This window comes from Microdochium trichocladiopsis, assembly GCF_020744255.1.
Source record: "Microdochium trichocladiopsis strain MPI-CAGE-CH-0230 chromosome Unknown B0I36scaffold_17, whole genome shotgun sequence".
In the NCBI taxonomy this organism is placed as follows: Eukaryota; Fungi; Ascomycota; class Sordariomycetes; order Xylariales; family Microdochiaceae; genus Microdochium; species Microdochium trichocladiopsis.
Window position 1 is genome coordinate 317230 of NW_025763560.1, and position 21009 is coordinate 338238.

General features: G+C 53.5%; 6 protein-coding genes across 6 annotated transcripts; 4 read left to right on the forward strand and 2 right to left on the reverse strand.

Annotated features, from left to right (window-relative positions):
* Window positions 1-713: 713 nt before the first annotated feature.
* On the reverse strand, window positions 714-1610 carry B0I36DRAFT_58174 (uncharacterized protein). Its single transcript, XM_046163052.1, has 2 exons — window positions 1069-1610; window positions 714-1002 (listed from the first exon to the last, which is right to left on the reverse strand). The coding sequence occupies exons 1-2, from the start codon at window positions 1316-1318 to the stop codon at window positions 764-766; spliced, it is 489 nt and encodes a 162-aa protein (XP_046004199.1). The 5' UTR covers window positions 1319-1610; the 3' UTR covers window positions 714-763.
* A 1053-nt stretch (window positions 1611-2663) lies between these two features.
* B0I36DRAFT_58197 (uncharacterized protein) lies at window positions 2664-4267 on the forward strand. The gene is made up of 2 exons (XM_046163053.1): window positions 2664-3981; window positions 4139-4267. The coding sequence occupies exon 1, from the start codon at window positions 2720-2722 to the stop codon at window positions 3944-3946; it is 1227 nt and encodes a 408-aa protein (XP_046004200.1). The 5' UTR covers window positions 2664-2719; the 3' UTR covers window positions 3947-3981; window positions 4139-4267.
* A 125-nt stretch (window positions 4268-4392) lies between these two features.
* Window positions 4393-4777, forward strand: B0I36DRAFT_341940 (uncharacterized protein). Its single transcript, XM_046156046.1, has one exon. It carries the CDS (start codon window positions 4400-4402, stop codon window positions 4583-4585), a length of 186 nt encoding a protein of 61 aa, XP_046004201.1. The 5' UTR covers window positions 4393-4399; the 3' UTR covers window positions 4586-4777.
* A 3905-nt stretch (window positions 4778-8682) lies between these two features.
* B0I36DRAFT_341946 (putative oxidoreductase) lies at window positions 8683-9904 on the forward strand. Its single transcript, XM_046156047.1, has one exon. It carries the CDS (start codon window positions 8736-8738, stop codon window positions 9633-9635), a length of 900 nt encoding a protein of 299 aa, XP_046004202.1. The 5' UTR covers window positions 8683-8735; the 3' UTR covers window positions 9636-9904.
* A 451-nt stretch (window positions 9905-10355) lies between these two features.
* Window positions 10356-11687, forward strand: B0I36DRAFT_370269 (heterokaryon incompatibility protein-domain-containing protein; the record flags this gene model as incomplete). The annotated part of the gene is made up of 1 exon (XM_046159887.1): window positions 10356-11687. The coding sequence occupies one exon, from the start codon at window positions 10356-10358 to the stop codon at window positions 11685-11687; it is 1332 nt and encodes a 443-aa protein (XP_046004203.1).
* A 4958-nt stretch (window positions 11688-16645) lies between these two features.
* On the reverse strand, window positions 16646-20408 carry B0I36DRAFT_300370 (sulfate transporter family protein). The gene is made up of 6 exons (XM_046152020.1): window positions 20047-20408; window positions 19269-19985; window positions 19071-19213; window positions 18468-19014; window positions 17978-18411; window positions 16646-17923 (listed from the first exon to the last, which is right to left on the reverse strand). The coding sequence occupies exons 1-6, from the start codon at window positions 20276-20278 to the stop codon at window positions 16724-16726; spliced, it is 3273 nt and encodes a 1090-aa protein (XP_046004204.1). The 5' UTR covers window positions 20279-20408; the 3' UTR covers window positions 16646-16723.
* Window positions 20409-21009: the final 601 nt, after the last annotated feature.

Below are 21009 nucleotides of genomic sequence, written 5' to 3' on the forward strand. Positions count from 1 at the left end.
AATCAGAAAACTATGTGCTGTAATATCTAATCGCAGACTCCGCGCACGAGGAAGGCATTGACGGGATTCGGAAAGATGAAATCTTCTCGTGAGTAGACCACACGCGTACGGACTTGGCTTGTCAGTCCGGTATCTACGTGTACACCTGACAGATAGAAAGGGAACGATTGGCAAATTGAGAGGCCTGCGCGAAGCCCCTTCACATGGCCAGACCTTGAAACGAATGACTTTTATTGTGGTGAAGCAGCCTAACAGGTACTGGAGACGAGTCTCAATCTAGTTGCTTTCCAGCCCAAATCAATGAAACTTCTTCTCATGCTTCTGCAGGTTGTATTTTGATGTGAATGTGGAACCGCAAGATTCACAGCCGATCATTGTTCGAGTGGATGAATGCGTCTCAATATGTTTCTCCACATCTCTCTTCGTCGCACTACGCTCCGTACAGTATCCGCATTCGTACGGTTTGAAGTGCTTCTCCACACATTTCCTGCCACATTTTAGTCAATGAAGCTTTGTGTCTGAGTTGTGTTTGCACCTACTTCGTCTCACTGCTGATCCGGAAGGACTTCGTGCAATCCTTCCACGGGCAATAAAATCTCCCGTCAGGGCTGCGACTGATATCAAGCGGTGGCAGCGGATGTCTTGTAAATCTTGTAGTCGGTGATGATGTCTCATCTGAGCTCAAAGTTATCTCCACAGGCGCTGTAGATGTGCTGGGTGGTTGAATTGTGTCGTCTTGTGGAACGCCAAGAGGTTGTGCGCTCTAAATCGGAACGCCCTCTTGCTGAACCGTCGAGACTGATGATTCGACCATGTCCAGCATATCTTTCTGCACGTCGTGGATCAGAAAGCTTTGAGATACAGTATCTCGAGCATGGCCTGGCGCGGGTGTCAGCATACTGGAATAACACTTGGTGACGATGGTCTCAATTATTGCAGGCGAGAATAGGACATCTTGCAAAAGAAGTTGATCGCCCGAAGATGTTGACTCGTCCTCGTATTCTGGTAGATGTAAGCATGTGTTATTTGCAGAGTGAGGCACTCCCAGGATGAGCTGCCGAAACATACCTCCAGCAGCAGCCCGAAAGTCGAAGAACGAGCACAAGCAGGAGTCCTCTTCTTGCACGCACTGAATGCAGATCATGTCGAACCTGCCTTTCGTTATGATAATAACATTCGTAGCGATAAAGAGTGGCAAGCCTTTAAGACACTGGCTTGAAGAGCCAGGACAAGAGCACTGAAAACAAGCATGGCTCCAGCAGAGTCTAGATATATGAGAACTGTCAGGCTGAGTCATGCAGGAAGTCTCGTTGGGCATCGAGCGCCTGTTCTGTCTTTACCATCCCATGCGGGAGCCTGACCGCCGATGGTAGGATTCCTGCAGCACACTGCAGGCATGCTTGCAGCCACAGAGCATGAACAATCTGCCAAGACTAGTGGACGCATGAGACATGCATCTCACGTCACACAGCGCCGGTGGCCAGACTGCCGCCTGACATAGATCCCAGATTGCAGAGAACCATCACCATGAAGGTGGTTGTCCATTCTTCCGCCACTTCGCAGTAGGCCACCACGAAAGCAGCCTGACCTGTCCCAGCGGGGCCCACGCCCTGAGAGGCGAGTGGACAACGGTGACTCCGCTGCTATTGTATGTCAACCTTTCTGCTCGAAACATGTGTGAGACCATGGCAGCTACTCCCAGTCAATGCTGGAGGGCTGAAGCCCGCCTCCGCCTTATATTGATGAACGCAGCGATTCTGTTGGGTATATCCAGACAACATGAAGTAAGACGGACCTTGTGACAATCTGATGAGTAATCTCGTTGGTCCATGGAAATGCCCCTAACAATCAGTCGTCTTCCAGCCGGCTAAGCCATTGACTCAAGCTGCAGAAGTCTTCTTAGCAAATGTGGTGCCGAGCACGTGCGCGAACGAGTCCCAAGCAGGTCCAGATGAATAGGAGTCTGCGTGCTCACAGAATCAAGAAAAACAGTGCCGCTCCAGACTGCAACTTTGTAGCGACATAATCTGGCGAATCGTCGGAAGTGGCAAAAGGGACCTAGGCGGTGTTGTGCTTAGGCTCATTTGTGACGCGTGATCGAAGCATCGGGCGGAGCTGAAGTGTTCCACAATGCTCCATACGGTTCCATGGCACGTTGACTACTTTTCCGCGGTCTCTAGTGAGCAGCATGTGGGGACTTACCTGCAATCTTTAGTAAAGGGTCTTAGCTACAGGCGGAATTCCCACAGTAATTGTAAAATAGGAGAGACTGAACGTATAAGATGAAGTACTGTTCGAAATGGAACTGGGACTGCGACCTGACCACTGTGCAGTTATGAGGCGGTCCGAAATTGAAATGGCTCAATCTCAGAAGGCATCTGCAGCTGAGTGAGCTACCATTTTTTGATTGGGGCGCCTCGCATAATGGATCGCTGAGCAATCGGCCAGCGAAAGCCAGAAATGGAGGGGTGGTGGAGCTTTTTATTAACGATACATAGTGCTAAACAATTTTCACACAGTCCTAAGCCACAACCGGGTCAATCTGGCCCGTGCGCAAATCATCTCAATAAAGTTGTTGTGGACAGTGATTGTGGTCACTACTGTAGAGGATAGTTGATGCATGTTTGTGGATCCGCCCGTTGTTCGATTATTGTTGGGACATACTCCAAAGCAAACATTTCACAAAGGAAGTGCTGCCCCTGAAGAAAAGCTTGCAGTAATGTCCTACTTTCTCTCAAGTCCGCATTTGCGATCTCTCGCAGCCTCCACACTTCCCAGTCCCAGACTCGTAAAATGCTACCTGTTTTGTGATGGATTCGCCATCATGGACGGGCTTCCGTTAGAGATTCTCGTTCTAATCATTGACCACTTTCATGATCAGCTTCCAGTATTCCATAACCTTCACCGCCAGGCCCTAGTTCGCCAGCTCTGCAAGCGACAAAGCCATCTGTTCCGACTGCGTTGGACATGCCGTACTTTCCGACATATCCTCAATCCACATCTACTGCAGACCGTTTACGTCTCGTTTCAGCCGGATAATGCTACTAAACTCCGCAACTTCGAAAGTTGCTTGACGGGACTTCCAAAAGAGGAGGTGAGGATGATACAGGAGGTTATCTTGCTGTCCAAATGCAGCCACGCCGACCCCTACAGCGCCCCTCGGAACCGGCAATGGCGCCATCTCTTTGAGCATCGTCGCGGTTGGACCATACCACGCGATTTCCACCTGACTGGGCTTCTGAACCAACTTCCCTCGCTAAGACGACTAGGGTTCATTGGCTGCGATATCGCTCAGATGCTGAGGCATCTGAGCATGTCGACAAAAGTAGCAGAGATCAAGAACGACAAGGGCCTTGAAAGCCTACGGCAGATCAATACGACCTGTATCAATGCGTTCTCTCCTAGCGGCGCCGTGGAAAGGGATCTCCTGTCCGGGGTGGCTGGGATGCTGCAATGGATGGATGACTATACGTGGGGCAAGCAGGATGTCCTGTTTCTAAGGCTGTCCGATTATGACAACAAACCGGATGATTGTAGGCCTGATACAAGTCCTGAGGACGTTTGTTGGTATGACTGTGGCGAAGATATCAGGGTGGCGGAGTGGTTTGTCCTTCGCGGCAAGTTTCCCCCTCTTGCAACTGAGATTACGCCGAGGGCGATCATCAGTTACTTCGAGAGCTACTACCAGTCGAATGACAGTCCAGGCAAACGACGAAAGAGGTTGACGCCGTTTATCGCTGTCAGGCAGCCGTGGCGCTCCGCATCCAGCTCGGAGTCGGAGCATGCTGTACCACATCAGTTGCTCGAGTGGCTAGCTACGCCTCAGGCGAAGACCTCGATAAGCTTTCCCCTCTTACATCCAGGAGTGGAGGCAAAAGGGCATCCATATTTCGGAGAGTCTCCACGCCGCAGATTCATCGCCACTGGCAAGCGCGACAAATCGTGAAGTATTGTCTCCAGCGAGGTAGACAGAACTTTGAGGTAGATATCAACGAAGCATTATACCCATTGTATCGACGAAAATGTCATTCTGGTTAGTGAATCCTGCTATATCGCGCCTGAGGAGTTGCACGCCGTGGTTGCCGTCGGCAGATCGACTCTAAGTCTCGACCATATTATGCGCAGTAGACTCTTACAGCATATTTACCACGGCATATGAAACCTTCGGAAAAGCGGCACAAGGCGTTTCGTGACTGGGCAACGGAAAAGAGACCTTTACATCCTGATGGAAACAACTATTCGGCGTGGCGGCCTAGGTCCATCTAGCAGCAATGCTGAGTGCCACTCGGTGGAGGCACCCTTAGGATACTCATCTACGAGACGATTGTTTGAAGCATACGAGTCCATTGGGCTTGCAATAGAAGGCATCGGGAGGAACGTATGCAGTGTTTAGCGACGTATGCGCGGCGAGATCTGTCGAAGCCGTGTTCCTCGACCCCATCGACGGCAGGGTGAAACAACAAGAGAAGATTCGCGAACTCCAGCCAAGCAAAGAAGTGCTGGAAGGGCTGGGGGTATTGGTGTGATTGTAACCCAGGCACAGGCCGCTGAAGGCTCCTATAGAAGTTCAGTCAGCCTAGCATGAACGTTGGGGCTATGAATGCCTTCTATCAAATTTTATGTGGATCGGCCGGGTTTCGACCTTACGATAGTCCATAGGACTTGCTCGGTAGGATACACTGAAAGTCGGATGTTTGGGTGTATTATCGGAGAGCTCTGGCAGGTTGGATTCGAGAGGCTAATGGACTCTCACGTCCTGCAATCGAACAGGGCTGAAGCCCAGGGCGCCCTTTATGAAGATGGATTTAATAAGATCTCCCTCCCTCGCACTTTTATAGCCACAATCACTGCCACGTGCTGCTGGAACTGCGCGTCTACCCTGCTTGTGACGGCGAATCCAGAGTAGAGACGCCCGGTCGTAAGCATCGTTCCTATATGTTGTCGACGAACGGCCTCTTCGCCCTGGCCCGGTTGACCAGGGACAGGCTGCTTGCTGCTTGCTGCACGCTATGCTCGACTGATGCTTAGTTTACCATTTGTGCGCTAGGCGGTAACTCGCCGTGTTCCACGGAAAGCTCGAGTCCGCCGAGAAAACTTCGGTATCTTAGAATCTGGAATTTGGCGCCAGGCTTACTCACCCCCGACCAACACGATTTGCACGACAACAGTGGAGTTTCATAGTAATAAGTGTGAATCTACTCATTTTGGCAGTATATCCACATTGACATATAGTTTGAGCGAGCATTCCTAGGGTTGGATTATTGCCTCCCTGAATATGCGTCGTATATCTTGCGCGGAAGGGGCCGATGCGAGCCTGCATTTGTGTCACGATCCAGACTCCGGGGTTAACCGTCAGACCGGCTGGTTGTGGGCTCAGTTCTGATCGGAAGGCAAGACCTAAAATCCTTTGGGATTGTCGTGCCTCTGGGAAGAGATATCATTACGCTTATTTGAGTGACTGTGCCCTAAGCAATTGGTCAAGTACACGATTAGAAAGATACTAGGGCTTCTTCTTCTTAGCGGAATTCTATAGAGATCTCCCGTGGTTGCTTGTTTTATGGTTAATACTCAGTTGCCATGCATCTGACCCATCAGTCACCTGGGTACCTGGGTTTTTTTTAGCGGTTATCGGTCCTGATTACTAACGTAAATGCATAGCGAGTGGGCCAGCATAGCGAGTGGGCCACCCCCACCACATCTCGAGAATCAAAACCTCGTCAGCAAAACCAAAACGTCTTGAATTGATATAAACTAATCGCTATCTTCGAGTTCAGACCCTAGAGTAACTATTTGGCAAGTTCTCGCATTATGGCTAGTCATCCCGCAGGTACCACAGCGGCGCTGCGTTGGCGTAGTGCCGCCTGCATGACCTCGATTTTCTTGCGTTTCCTGTGTTATTTGAGTGTTCACCTCTCTCTGGGCTATAAGGTCCTGTCCCTCGCCTAGAGTCATGCTCTGGCCTTTCCGGAGACGTGTTTTCTTAGCTCTCCGGCGCTTACTAAGTACTGCATTCTCGTCTTCAAGCATCTTCATCCTTGCCTCCATTAGGGCGAACCGGTGCATGATCCCCTTTGCTCCCTTCGTGAACCGCTCAACTGCTTCAATAATTGACGTTGGAGAGCTTCCCTGGTGACGAGAGATCCGACGTTTGATGAAATTAGACTGTGAACGGGCTTCCATAGCGGTGGTGGGCGTTCGGGAAGTCCATGGCTCCGGTGACGTCCGAGGCGTCCTCGAGGGTGTTGGCGTCTTGAACTTCACATCGAGCTTGGATAAAACGGCTTCAGGGTCATAGGGTACAAGTCCCGCCCCTCTGAAGCCTCCCTGGATGTTTTTTTCCGTCATTGTCTGCTGGAATGCCGCTAAAAACGAGGGGAGGAAGTCCTCCTTGCCGATATGCGTTGTACCCGCCTTTATCTTAAGCTCAATTTGCCGACCGTATGCTTTCTTCAGCGGACCAAAACAGCCAACATCGAGAGGCTGGAGTATATGAGACGAGTGAGGAGGCATACAGAGCGTAATAATGTTGTTGTCCTTACAGTAGAGCTCGAATTCGACCGAGTGGTGACTTTCGTGGCCGTCGAGGACGAGGAGGCGATAACCGCCTTTTGTTCGCGACTTTGTGTGCTGATCGAAATGTCGAATCCAATCTAGACCAATTTCGTTTGTAGTCCAGCCGTTTGCGGATGTTACGATTCTCCAGTCGCGAGGAATCGCGTTATCTTGGTACCAGGTCGAGAGGTGATATTTGCCGGCAAATACTACGAACGGCGGGACGTAGAATCCAGTCGCGCTAACGCCCTGGATTACCGTAACCCATTCCCGATTACCTGGTTGCTTCATCTTAACGTTCGACCGTATTTCGCGCGTTTGTAACGACCATCCCGGTCGCGATAACGCCCATCTGAAAGCCTGTCTCGTCGAAGTTGTAGATATCGGAGTCCGCTACGCCGTTTTTCGCGACTACGTTCCGCACAAGCCGAAACCACGCGTTTATCGCGTCGGGATCCTCGCATTGGGCTCTCTTGTAGTCGTACTTGCGAAAGAAACGCGTCTGGAGCTGTGGTTGTCGCTTAACGAAGTTTGACGCCCATCGTGGACCGACGCGTGGCGCAGCCCGCTTATCGAGCAGTCGATTCGCCATTTCTCCAACCTCACTTAGCCGAGGAGGATATGCTCGCGCATCCAAGTCGAGAATATAGTCGACAATCGTCTGCTCCTCTAGCTCTGTTAATTTCATCGAATTTGGTAGGCTATCGCGTCGAGAAGGCGTCCCCTTATAGCGGCGGGTAAGCGTTGTTCGAGAGACGTTGTAGATTGCAGCTGCGCGGCGTATAGAAAGGGAAGGATCACGGTCCATAGCTTGAAGAGCGAGATTCAATTGGTTATCTTTAGAAGGGGTCTCCATGGCTGGTTGTTGAGTAAGATGTGTTAGAAGATGGAATTCTAGTGAAGTGATGGAGGTGGCCCACTCGCTATGCTGGCCCACTCGCTATGCATTTACGTTAGACGAAGGGATTATGCAGAATATGAACAGGATAGGAGCACGTAACTAGCCGCTGCTATACCCGATCAGGCCTTCCTCGCACCCTCTGGCATAGCTAACTCTACTACATAGATACCTCTCGGGCTCGTTCGCTCCGGCTAGGTACCGTGCTGGGGTGGGGTAGATTAGTCAGCAGGGTGCTGCGCAGTAAAGTACCATTCCATAAATTGATTGCATCACGATGGTCGTCCAGAGCAGACAGACAGAGAAGCGGATACCTATCCAAGCAGTCGTCGTCATATTTTTAATTTCATGTTTTCACATCTTGAGCAGCAGTGTATTCAAATGAGAATGCCCTAATTAGACATTCCCTCATGGTTATAGCGATACTGTTTTTGTGCTATCGTTGCTAGCTCCCCCAACAAAACTGCCCGGCCCCAAAAAGTCTGGGAATAGACTAAGTCCCGCCTAAGTGAGCCTCGCTGGCAATACCACCGAATCTGGTAGGCGATGAACTCCCCTTGGGTGGTTGTTCTTCTCATGATCAGAAGGAAGCTCACTTTGCCTCGGCACATCACCAGTACTTTAGCAACAGTGAGCTCCTGGCGGATTTTCAGTGTACTTCCAATAGGGTCTGATACTATTGGCTCTAATCCCTGAGAATTCTCCATAATATTTGTACCGGAGCCGCGTGGCTCTGAGCACATATTTAGAAGAACTAACTTAGTCCTCGTCGGTATAAGGTTAAGCCCGCTGACTAAACCTTGCCCAATCAATTGCTGATATACTGGCTTTACTGCCTGATGGAGTTATTGGTGAATATATGATAGGGCAGCAAACGATTAGGGTCTTGGCATTTGGGAACCTCCCCCGGTCCTATCTCTTTTTGACCACTGGGTGCCTGCCGCCAAGAGGCTAGTTCCGTCCATCTGCACGACCTGGACTTATGACGAACTATGCGGTGTTAGCGGGTATGGATATATCGGTATTACTCTTTTTAAATAGTGATTATTGTACTCGAAGGCGACGAGTTCCATCTATCTACATCGGGGTTAGCTAGACCTCGATCTATGACGGGCTGTACGGTGATAGCGGGTACGGACATATCGGCGTCACTAAGTCCGCACAGCCATTGCCCTGACGAGCTTCCATATATATACCTCGGCAGAGACGGGCTCCCAGAGTCAGACATTCGACCACTGACACCCAAGCCGAAACCAACCATAACGGAATTCCTTACACAATCAGTATGTCGGCAGCTATTCGCGACACCGGCGCAGAAGCCGCCGTCCGCTTTATTGGCAAGATGCACAACGACACTTACGCAGAAATCGACCCGCTCAAGGCCGACCTCTCAGGCAAGACCATCGTCATCACGGGTGCCTCGAAAGGTATAGGCCGCGCTGCCGCCATCGCCTTTGCGCAAGCCGGCGCGTCCAACATTGCCATCACCGCGCGCTCCAGTCTCGATGACGTGGTCTCAGCTATGCTGAAGGCCGCTCGTGATGCTGGCCGGCCCAAAGAGCCCGTCATCTTTAGCGGCACCGCCGACGTCACTTCTGAACAGGACGTGTCGCGCTTCGCCAAGAAGGTCGGCGAGGCATTCGGCGCCGTAGATCTCCTCATCAACAACGCCGGCTACTCGTCCGAATGGACGCCCCTTGTCGACACGGACCCGGCGGACTGGTGGATGAACTTCGAGGTCAACGTCCGCGGCATATATCTTTTCACGCACGCCTTCCTGCCTCTCGTCCTCAAGTCTGCCTCGCTCAAGACAATCCTTAATGTGACGAGCTTCGGAGCTGTGATTATCAGCGAGGGCGCCAGCGGCTACCAGACGGCAAAGTTCGCCGTGTGCCGCTTGACTGAGCATGTCGCCGCCGATTATGCCGACCAGGGTCTCATCTGCATCGCGGCCCATCCTGGCGGTATCAAGACCGAACTGGGCACCCGGCTGCCCAAACCGTTGCACCAGTGGCTCGTGGACGAGGTCGAATTGCCGGCGCACTGGATGACGTGGCTTGCAAGGGAGCGACGAGAGTGGCTACAGGCGCGCTTCGTGGTGGTCAATTGGGACGTCAAAGAGCTCGAGTCGAAGAAGGACGAGATTGTCAATGGGAACAAGCTCAAGTTTCGGATGGTTGTTTAGATGACTACAAAACAAAGGTCGAGGATACAAGGACAGCCACCTGGCTGCCTCGGGCCACTTGAGCTTGATTGGAATAGCATCTGGGTACTCTATGGAACAAAGAACTTTACTCGTGGGCCTCCAAGCAATTCCCCAAGAGCTGCTTGCAAGCTGGACTAGACCATAGTTAAGAGTTTGGCAGTTTTGAATGATGGCATCTATACTGAGACTGGTTACCCTACCCCCGCTGAATGGTTATGGCCTCAACAATGCTACCACTTCGTAATGACGACAGCGTACCCGAATATTGTCCAGTAAAATAAGGTCACGTTATCCGTGCGCGATGTGCGACTAATTGCTCTGGTCTGTCTATCGCGGCAAGTCCAGCAAGAAAGTCCAATTTGTGCGGCCATCAGCCAGCCAGTACGTCTTCAAGCCGTAAGTGACCGATCAAGACTTTGACCATGTCGCGTTTGCCGTGTTCAGCGGTATCAGCGATATAAACGTCGCTAACTGCGTCACTGGCACGCCGTCTGTACGGTCTTAAGATCTTCCCGTCGATACCACTAGACGGGAGGAGTACCCGCAGAAGAGGGGAAACGTGCTGCATACTGCAGATCTAGACTAGTTAGTGCTGCCACCCTCACAGCAGCCACTTCGTGTTCAAGGTGTTCTCGCGCGACCTGCTTTAGCATGCAAACATACGACTACAGCAGCGCGGCACATGTGGCAAAGGAAGTCATGTCCCGGCTCCCTATGCCTCCTCCGGACCACCTCTGCGGCTCATGTGCAGCGCTTGACCTCGAGTCTCTTGTCACTGCGCCATGGCTGACAAGCGAGGACGCCCGCCAGGCTCACGCCGCGCGCCCTGCCACAGACTTCGAGGTAGAGCGATCCGTCTACATCGACGACTTCTCGCTCAAGATTGTCGAGCGCAGGTCGACGCGCTGCCAGCTCTGCCAGCTTGTCGCCGCGTGCGCCCGCATGACTGGCGACGAGGACGCCCTAAAGGACAAGCACTGCTGCATCCGCCCAAAGCTCGTATGGGCGAGCCCGGCTCGGCAGGCTGACGCGCCCAGGCTCGTGCACAGCGGACAGCTCTGCGTTTGGTTCCATGAGCTCAAGAGGAACCAGAAGATCGCTCCGCCAGTAACCCCTGCAGCTAAGATATCGCAAACACGGGGGAAGAAGCGCAGCGGGCTTTCCGATCGCGGGGTAAGCAAAAGTGCGCGAGACCAGTTGCCTGATGCGCTTGGAGATGGTGACGTAGCACTATCAAGTGGAAGAGAACTTCGAGATACCCCAGGATCAGGCCCAGAAGCAGCAGAGAACAAAGCAGCAGAGAACAAAGCAGCGAAGAAAGAAGCGGCAGAAGACGAAACGTTGAAGAACAAAGCAGCAGAGAACAAAGAAGCAGAGAACAAAGCAGCAAATGCCATCATTGAGTCGGCTGTGGGATCATGGAAGATTGATATACTAGGCAAGGCATTTGACAGCTTTCGCCTGTTGACCCAGCCTCATGCCGACCTCAACATGCTGCAATCATGGTTCAATTGCTGTACCCGCACTCACCAGCACCGACAGGAGTCGGAAGACGTAACTGCACGTCTTGCTAGTATCTGCAACAAGAGCCTATTCAGGGTAATCAACACCTCCACCGGCAGACTCGAAGCACTGAGCAACTGGAGAGATTTTGCTGTCCTCCCATATGTCTGGGGGACGGTCCCTGGACGCTCGCACCGCCGCAGCGCAGCTCAGCAGGGCCTAGGAAGCTATGCCCCCACTCTACGAGATGCTGCACAGCTGGCCAAGGCGTTGGGGATAGAGTGGCTCTGGGTAGATCGCATCTGTATCGACCAGAAGAACGACAAGGAGAAAGCAGCCCTGATTCCTTACATCAAAGATATTTTCGCTGGTGCTCAAATCACCATCGTTGCTGCCTGTGGTGATGGTGCACACACAGGGCTCTCTGGAGCTCCCGGAACGCCTCGGCCCCCAGAGACATCTTACTTGGCCATGGTGAAGAACACACCACTCGTCTCGCCCCGGCGAGGCATAGCTTCAACACTCTGAACAAAGGATCGGTTTGGCATACACGCGGCTGGACTGCTTTTCCTGCCGCGAATCTGGCCGCTTGTAGTGTTGGCCACGTATTCGCCTGCCCGGCCCAGGTGGATGATTGCCAAGCACAGAGTCTCTCGAGGTTGTTCAAGAGCCCTTTGAGCTTCTTCTTGTCGTTCCCAACCTCAACGAGGCTGTCACGCTGCTTTTCGAGATGCCCTTTCACAGTCCACAAGACAGCGCGCAGCGTGCGACAGAAAGGGGCTGCATTCTTGTCCTTGACGATGACGGTCCTGCTGATGTCGGCCACCGTCTCGATGGAGTCGATCGCGACAGTCCGGATGTCGCCGGCCGGTGCCATCTTGCGCGGGACGACCAGTGCCGTGGTGGTTGGCACCCGAGTTGTTGTCCGCGTGGACATTTGTTTGATGCTCTTGGGGATCCCGGCTCATCCATCCCTTGCCTCGCAAGCAAACATTGGGAAGTGGCGAGGCTTTCAGCCCCAAGAAGAAAGAGGGGGTTCTCGCAACTCACGTAATCCTGCATAAGCGGCTGCACCGGCACTTTAGCCCTGTCAATCAGTTGTAGGTGTCATTCATAACCCCACAAAGCTATGAGCTCTCGATCAGTAGAACTTCCGGAAGAAAATTTGCAGCTTAAGGCAACATTGCTCGAAATATATTGAGAGCACATCGATCCCAACATACGATGCATGGCCGGCTGACCACGGTCGTTGCACTACCAAGTGGAATCGTTACCGTGTCACGATTCCCCGGACATCAAAGGCTGGATTGTGATACAATTCTAGCGACTTTCGCAGCTACGGTGTTGGTCTCTGTGAGTTTCGGCCTTCATCAGGGGACGGCTGTTGCGTACGCTGACCATCGATGGGCTTTCTTTCTGTCGGGGATGGACAACTTAACAATGTCGATCAATAGACTGTGGCGTACAAAACAGATACTTCTGGGACATTCTGCACAGGGATCGCGGTGCAGGGGAGACAGTGCGGTAATCATGGTCCTGATTAAGGGGCATAGATGTCTTGTGTTTGTTGTCACGTGGACCGGACTTGGCGGCGGTATTATGAGGGGTGGCGAACAAAAAGTATAAAATGGCCTGCTCGTTCACGTTGAGGGCGATGGGATGGTCGAAGAAGGTCGCACGTCGTGTTGCGCAAGAACGAAGCGCCGATGTGCAGGACTTCTACCTCCACCGTCTGCTCGAGTTCTGTTCCTACCATTTGGTCTACATTGATGAATCTGGCTGTGACAAGCGGACTGGGTTCCGGCGCACTGGATGGTCTCCATATGGCGTGACGCCTGTCCAGATTGCGCGGTTCCACCGCGACAGAAGATACCAGATTCTTCCCGCGTACGCACAAGATGGCATTGTTCTCTCACGCGTCTTTCAAGGCTCAACCGATAGCGTCGTGTTTGAAGATTTCCTGGAGCAGCTGCTTCCCCATTGCGGTAGGTGGCCGGAGCCGAGGTCGGTTCTCGTCATGGATAATGCTTCGTTCCATCGCTCGAACCAAATCGAGGAGCTCTGTGCCGATGCTGGCGTCGAACTGCTCTATCTGCCGCCATACTCGCCAGACTTGAACCCGATCGAGGAGTTCTTTGCGGAGCCGAAGGCTTTCATCAAGCGACATTGGCAACTTCGTGAGGACCTTCCCGGCAAGACTTTGGGGCGTTCCTGGAGTGGTGCGTGGACACGGTGGGCACAAGGGCGTCCAGTGCCGAGGGTCACTTTCGGAACGCCAGCATCACTGTGGAGCACGCATAGATAGAATAGTAGTGTTTCCTAGACTCTAAACTCCATCGTCTTGCTCAGCCCAGACCTCAATACCGCTGATGAATCTCCGTGCAACACCCCTCTTGACTCCGCCGTCGACATACAACCCTGCATCTTGATCTCCATACAACTGCTCAAGGTCAAGGCCGTCGGTCAGTGTGAGGTCGCACGCCTTGCGATCCTCCATCTTCAAAGCTTCGTCGCCGACCTACGAGCACTGCCACTCGCAGTATCGCTTGACGGGTACGTCTCGTAACCCTAGGATGTTAAGACGGGCTGGTTTGCATGTCACTGCAGCGGATTCCGGCGTTTCTGGCAGAGAATCTGCCGATGCCTGGGGTGTTTGCGCCGGCAGAATGTTGGTGATGTTGATTGGCGGATAGCTGCCAAGGGCGGAATGCTGTTGCTTCCTCTGCCGCTCCAACGACTGCTGCCCTTCAGCGTACAGTTGTTCGCGAATCACGTCGGGCATATCGTCATGGTTCCGCACGTAGACTGTATGACGGCCGCGAGGGCGAGGGGCAGGTCTCTGGATGACGTCTCACATGCACGCTCGTGTACAGGGAAGCAGACGGGTGTGTCTAGATCTTGGTCAAGCTATGATCACGCAGGCGAGTTGGCTGGAAGTTGCACTAACGTCGCCCCACACCGCGGTTCGGCCACGACGAAAGTGGCACAAGCAGGAAATGGCTCCTACGCGGGCAAGTTGTCATGAGAGCCGTTATCGATTGCAGTCCAGTGTGGAATGTCTCGGTGCTGGGCCACCCTCACTTACTGCCAGAAAAGGCGCTTAAAAGCCGTTTGCGCACCTTCAGCTGCTGGACGAGTTACTCGCCTTACAGTCATAATCACCGACCATACGGCGCATGCCTCGAGCAGGCCACCGTCGCAATGATAACTGGCGGAATAGGCCCCTGGTAGCCGTCCTAGCATCCCTGCTGGTAGCCGACAGGCAGTGTCGGCTGGCGGCGGCAGGATACCACCCTCCTCGACGAAAGGCGCGGAGCTACAGCTCGGCCACTCAATACGCATTACGAGCACTGGAGACACGCGAAGACCTCTATAGTCCGTTGTCTTCAAACGCAGGATCATTCTATCCGGCTCGGCATGCAAGAAGTCCAGGGGTACGCGAAAGACTCGTGACATCCGCCCTGCCGACGGGCTGGCGCGAAAGGACTTCCTCGACAATATATTTGAGGTACTTGCAGAACACCAAATCTTGCTCGGTCTTACATCATAAGTTCCTCGCTCTGAGCTTGCCGTGTACAGGATTGGGTCTTACGAATGATGATCTCTCCCTCCCACTGATGCTTCACGTAGTGATCTTCAACGTGGCCAATGACTCTATCCTGTTGAGGTTCATCATGTAGAAGCTAAGCTGTGCACCGCAACGAGCCTGCAAGGGGTGCTTGATCATGGTTTGCGTGCTGCCGCCAGGGCGTCGAGAGTTTTCCCAGCACACTACCATCCACCTTTCCGTTCTGCGGGGTCGCTGTGCTGGTAAAGGAAGCCTGTGAAGCACGTGCAAGTAGCTAAACCAAGGCAAGTACCCACGCAAGCGCGTACAATTAATGCAAGCAGGATGGTGTTCGTGCCGCGACGCAGTTGCTCTAATGTAGTGTACCAAGTCCCGGGGTAGCTAGAGGTAGCCTCTGCTGACACGGACGCGCGATGACACAGGGGGTGGCGCGCTGCCAGGGTGCAGACGTGGGCATCCTCGATTATTACCCACTCGACACTCTGGCTCGGCACTCTACCCAGGAAAATCACAAGCTCCCTGTTGCATGACGAGTATGTCTAATAAGAGCCTTCCTATTGAGGTGCGCGACCTATGTGCACGGCTCGACGAAGTTCAACAGCGTCAAGCCAGTCGCACCCCGTCGGTCGAGCTGAGTCCTAAGCCGAATTCCCAAGCTTTGAGATCTGCAATCCTTCGCTCGGGTCTTTCTGAGGTCCAGATCCAGCAATGTCGCGACCAAATCCCATTCCGAGACTACTGGCTCAAGGAATCCGACGCATATCTCCACGCGCTGGACGCAATCAAGACCTGTATAGATCCGCGCCTATTTGCAGATAGCTGCGGCAAGCTTCACGCGGCCTTAGGTGGCAACCCGTCCGAGGTGCGGGCTGGCATCAAAGACGAGGAATACTAGGGCTACGAAAATGATTACTTACAGAAGGCGGCCGCTGCAGCTACTACAAGCGCCGAGGAGCTACTCAACTCAAAGAGATGCAGACGTGAGCGAAAGCCGGGCCCAACAACATTCAGCTCAACTCGAGGAAGCGGCCCGCGGCACAGCAGCTGCCCCATAGGACCGTGATCGATCCTGTGCAACAGCTTTCGTCACGTGGTTCGGTCCCCTCCACAGAGCCGCCGTCCCCTCGCCAAGCTGGATCTCCAGGCTCGCCTGTGGAGGATGATCAGGACACCTACAAGTGAGCTTAGGAACTAGACCGATGTTTTCACGCCTTTTGCGTGGCCGTATATTGTATCATGTTTAAGCTTTCAGAATAGACCCAATTCCAGGCCGGCGCTACTCATAGTTCCGAGCCTCGTCAAGGAGGTCTTCAGTAAACTACTAGTCGTCCTCCGAGCATCGTGGGGCTAGAGACAACTTCAATATGACTATGCTTTGCTTAAGCGAGCCGCTGCCATCTTCATGGTGAGCCGGACCGCCGCAAGCACAGTTAGAAGCAGTAAGGCCCAGGAAAAAGAAGAGGGTGCAGATCAGCCCCAATTCCAAGTTTGCCGATATTTGTAACCGTCCATCCGTGTGTATTACAACAGGCTATGGCGACTACTACGAGTAAACTAATCCTAAAGAGAAAACGGACAAGAATGGAGGCTGGATGAGTTCCAGCCTCATGAAAGAAGTCTTCCCGCTTGGGCCGTTCTGTGGTCTTCGCGATGGTCGCGATAGTTGGCTGAGCAACAGTTGGCCGAGTGCCTTGCCCAGGCCTTATCGGGCCCAGCCCGTTACATATTGAAGCAATCTACAGGGCCCAGATTGAAGCTGGCGATAAAGACGATAGTACAGATGGATCCAGTACCTCTGATTTACCTAGTGAAGCAGAAGACTGTATTATAGTTACAGCACGAAGGGTTGAAAAGTAGGGTTGAAGATAGAGGCGGATTTCTGGTGATGGTTTTTTGGGGTGGCTCAAAGAGGGGGGTGGCCCAAAGAGAGGTGTGGGACGTTATTGACAAATTCCTAGCCCCGGCCTAAAAGTACACGCAACTCCTTTTGAGCCCCTTACCCCGCCATGGTCAGTACATATGAAGTAATCGAGCTTAGTCTTTCGCTCGTCAGCTTGAGCGAGATCCTCAACAACTCCTGGGCCACGTCCGGCTCCTCACGTTGCATCTTCTCCCACCCCTCCTTGTCCATCAACCACACAACGCAGTCCTGCTCCACCAGCACGTTCGCTGTCCGGTCCGTCTCGGAGAAGAACGGTAGCTCACCGCACGTCGTTCCCGCCACGATGCTCTCCGCCCGCCAGCCCTGTGGCAGATCGTACTCGGCGCGCAAGATGCCCTTCTCAACCAGGTAGAACCCGTCCGCCGGCTCCCCGCGCTTGTACAGTTTCGACCCTGCAGCGTACTCGCGTCGTCTGAAATATCCCACAGCCCTGAACCAGAAGTCCTCGTTATTGGAGCTTACGCTCTGGAAGATCTGCAGGATCAGGCGCAGTGGCTCTTTGAAACTGCGCCAGCGGCTCGTACGTTCCGACTCGGTGTTGGTGAGAGCGTCATGCGCCGCCTGGTGCAGATGGTGACGGCGAGGCGAGTTAAACACGTTGTCCATAGAGGATCCCAATGCAGGTTTTCCTGGGATATCCAAGTTGGCCGTCGGTGCAGTCCGTGTTTGGCCGTGAAACTCCTCCTCGCTCGCATAAAGCGTCTTGAGCAACTCGTTCTCGCAGCTCTCCAGCGCCGAGTTGAGATCTGGCAACAGTGCCACATCAATACTCTCATTGCCCAACCCCACCGCGCGTAGAGTGCGGCTGAGTGCGCTCTCGGAATCAACGCCGCTGATGACTAGCACAACCTCCTTGTTGCTCAACAGTCGACTGATGGTGTTGAAGGCTTCACCCGCAGAATAGTCCAGACCGCTGACATGATACAGATCCAGGATCAAGAACTTGATTGGCTTTTCTGAGAATGCCACATCGTCGATCAGTGCCCGAATTTTCTCTTCAACGCTGACGATGGTGCCGAAGAAGAGAAATCCGCTGAGCTTGACAATGTAAATCTGCTTGCGCACTTGTTGCAGGTATCTGAGCTGTGATGGGTTTCTTCGCACGGTAGACCCTACGATGTCGCCGTTGTAGCTCGCCCGGACCGCCGAAACCCTCGACGTCTGGATGATGAGCGAGACGAAGGCTAGAAGTATTCCAACGCCAATGCCAACAACAAAGTCATAGATGCCCATGATGAGCACAATGGCGACGACCTGGAGATAAGTATGTTAACAACCGCCGACAGGGAACAGCTCAGACCAACTCACCGTAAGGTACTCGGCCACCTTCAGCTTCTTCCGCGGCAGCCAGACAGCCTCCAGCAGCAGCTCAAAGCCCAAGTCAAAGATGAGGCACCCGACCATCATGACCGGAATGTATCCGATGATCACAGGTCCGATCATCATGACGCAAAACGTCAATGCAGCCAGCATCACACCAGCAAGCCTGCTGTCTCCGCCAGACCGCATGAAGAATACCGTGTTGGCGTACACCAGGTAATTCTGAATGCTTCCGGCCAGACCAGAGAGGAAGTTGGAGTAGCCATGCAGCTTCAACTCGCGATCTAGATCAGCGTGGTCCTCGCCGGTCTGCAACGCCAGAGCCGGCACGTTGATGGGCGCATGGAGAATGCCAAAGAACGTGAGGGCCAGCATCGCAGGAACCGTGTCCACGATTGCGTCCCACCGAACAAGATTAAATTCTGCACACGGTCGTCAGTAATCTTCTTTCCATTCTCACCCACAAGGGTGGACTTACTGTACAATGTCCAGAAGTACCACCAAGGCTCATCGGCGGGCGGGCCGTCGAAGATCCATCCCTTCTCGCGAAGCGGATCCACGTGAAGTGAGTCTATGACAGTGACGAAGAAATAGAAGAAGATGGGGATGCAGATGATGTACATGGATAGGAAATATTTGGACGCCACTTTGGACTGGCCATAAAATAAGACGATGGCCAAGATCAGAGGGAAGACCCAGAGCAGGACGGTGTCCGACTGGAACAGCTTTCTGAGGGTCTCCAGGTCATACTCCAGGCTGCCGCTCATTCTAGCTGAGACTTCGAAGCCAGTAGCAACCAAGAACCAGCCGACACCCCCAATGCATCCGATGAGGATATGTCGTGGAATGAAGCCAACCATGTAGCCAAAGTTGAAGTAGCCCATGAGGAAGAAGACAAGCCCGGTCATCATGGAGCTTAGGGCGAAGGAGGTTATGGTCGTTGCGATTACTGCATCAGGAAGCTCTTCACCGACGACGTCGGTGATGGTCTGGGCCATGCTATGGAAGAAAGGGACTACTTCAATCTGGATCCCGGGGTTAGAGAGGATGAGATATGAGAGGCTTACATGAGGAGACCTACAAGTTCAGACCCCACAACGCCCTTGAACTTGCTGCCTGAGGAGAAAGTGAGCTGTGAGATGATGGTGCTGACGTAGAAGATAGAGATGCCAGCCGAGCCGAGTCCGGCAAAAATGGGCTTTCCCAAGGGGAACAAGATCATGCCTTCGCAGCGGGTCAGTTGCTTGATTCCACGGGGGCGCTTCTCCAGGCCACTCACCATATGACAGGGCATCCAGAACATTTAGTAACAGACCCACGACGACCGCAGGCAAACAAGACAGGGGAGCCACAACCACATTCCGCCACAGGTTCTTTCTGTTCCAGACATCAGGGCTGGTAGCTGCCTTTGCAGCATGGGCTAGCTTATGCTCGACTTGGTAGCCCAGTTTCTTTGCTCCTTTCAGCCAGTCTTTCCGTGGCTGAGGCTTCTGGCCCTCGATATCTCCCCCGATCGAGTTTCTGCCGTTGGTCCGCTGGATGCTACGGGACGTCGTTATGAGAAGAGGGGTGTTCTCGGTAGCTTCTGGCGACTCCTCGTCTTCATCCTCACTGCCCCGTCCCTGTGACCGTGACCTCTTGGGCTCGAGAGAAGCATGACGCTCCGGCGACGACTCTTGTCTCGATTGGGGTGGAGACTTGCGCAACAAGCTGGATAGAATGGAGGGGCCTTCGTCCGGCATATCGACCTCTTCGTCGCCGGGAGATGGTGGCTCAGAGACTTCCTGTATCGTGACGGACCCTGGCACTGCGTTCTCGGCATCATCGTCCTCGTTGTCGTCAAGTAATGCGCTTGTCGGTGGCAACGGTGGCTGTGACCGGTGACGAGAGAGGAATGCCGGGCTCTTGGGGTTCGACTTGTCGGACAAGAGGTAGGAAGCGAGCTCGGCCGTGTCCTGGCGCACGCTGCGAGCGTACTCCGCGCTGTCAGCGGGAGCTGCGAGGTCTGGTCAAACTTTTGTAGAGCAATTGGTGACAGCATCCATGTTTCTACGTACCTAGATGGTGTCTGTTGGGTCCATGGATGAAGGACCGGATGGGCTCCCTTTGGCCAGTCGAGGAGGACAAGATCCTGGAAGAATCACTGAATCCCGGGAGAGAATGACGAGCCGAGCCGTTGATGGGGGTAGGCTGGCCTTCCTCGCCGCCTTGTGTCCGAGACGACGGGTGGGAGTTCAGAGACGAAGCCCTCCTCCGCCATGGACAGAAGCCGAAGTTCGGAGAGGACATGGCGACATCCAATGGGCCGGGTACGTCAGGTCGAGCTCGAGTCTACCGGCATGACACGGAATGGATGGATGGACGGAGAGATATTCTGCTGCTGGGGGGTCGGACGACGGCGGCGCCGGCGGCGGTTTGGTTCCGTGACGGGCAGATGACGGAAAAAAGTGTATTTACAAGAAGGGGATAAAATCTACAAGGCGCCTGCTTGCTGAAGCATTAGCATCCAGCACGATCGGTCGGTAGAGGAGGGGCGATATAGGAAGGGAGGATGAGAGAGAATGCAGGAATGGCGCCCATAGGCCTTGGGATATGCAGAACACTAACATGTGCAGATCAGGGTCTCAATGGCAGGGGAAGGTATTCGGTCGAGCTCTAAAAGCGGGCGCAGATGGACGAACCTTGATGCATCTGCGCCCGCGAGACCATGAATGGTTGGTTCCCTGGGCTCAAGGGGGGTCCGCAAATTTGCATGTGGCACGCCGGCCCCCCCGCAGACATGGCGTCCGTGATGCAGGCTCAGACTCCTGTAGCTGCAGCGCTGACGCAATCGGACCCACTGCTGTAGTTGCCCGCATGCGCTGAAGAACCACTGCTATAGTGACCTAGGGAGGTACTTACACAACATTCAGTGGCTGCCGACAGCACGCGATCTGTCTCAGACACACAATGCAACCAGTGGACATCCGTACCACTTACATGGTCCCGTCACAAAAGCCAGCAAACACATGTCGCCACTG

What these genes read in the sequence shown, in the direction of transcription:
- B0I36DRAFT_58197 (XM_046163053.1), top strand. Translation starts at nt 2,720, where the DNA reads ATGTCCTACTTTCTCTCAAGTCCGCATTTGCGATCTCTCGCAGCCTCC.
- B0I36DRAFT_300370 (XM_046152020.1), bottom strand. Translation starts at nt 20,278, where the DNA reads ATGTCCTCTCCGAACTTCGGCTTCTGTCCATGGCGGAGGAGGGCTTCG. An exon ending in ACCCAACAGACACCATCTAG is followed by an intron (nt 19,986 to 20,046) that starts GTACGTAGAAAC and finishes CAGACCTCGCAG; the next exon opens with CTCCCGCTGACAGCGCGGAG. An exon ending in GCGTTGTGGGGTCTGAACTT is followed by an intron (nt 19,015 to 19,070) that starts GTAGGTCTCCTC and finishes CCCGGGATCCAG; the next exon opens with ATTGAAGTAGTCCCTTTCTT.
- B0I36DRAFT_341946 (XM_046156047.1), top strand. Translation starts at nt 8,736, where the DNA reads ATGTCGGCAGCTATTCGCGACACCGGCGCAGAAGCCGCCGTCCGCTTT.
- B0I36DRAFT_58174 (XM_046163052.1), bottom strand. Translation starts at nt 1,318, where the DNA reads ATGCCCAACGAGACTTCCTGCATGACTCAGCCTGACAGTTCTCATATA. An exon ending in CTTTCGGGCTGCTGCTGGAG is followed by an intron (nt 1,003 to 1,068) that starts GTATGTTTCGGC and finishes TACATCTACCAG; the next exon opens with AATACGAGGACGAGTCAACA.
- B0I36DRAFT_341940 (XM_046156046.1), top strand. Translation starts at nt 4,400, where the DNA reads ATGCGCGGCGAGATCTGTCGAAGCCGTGTTCCTCGACCCCATCGACGG.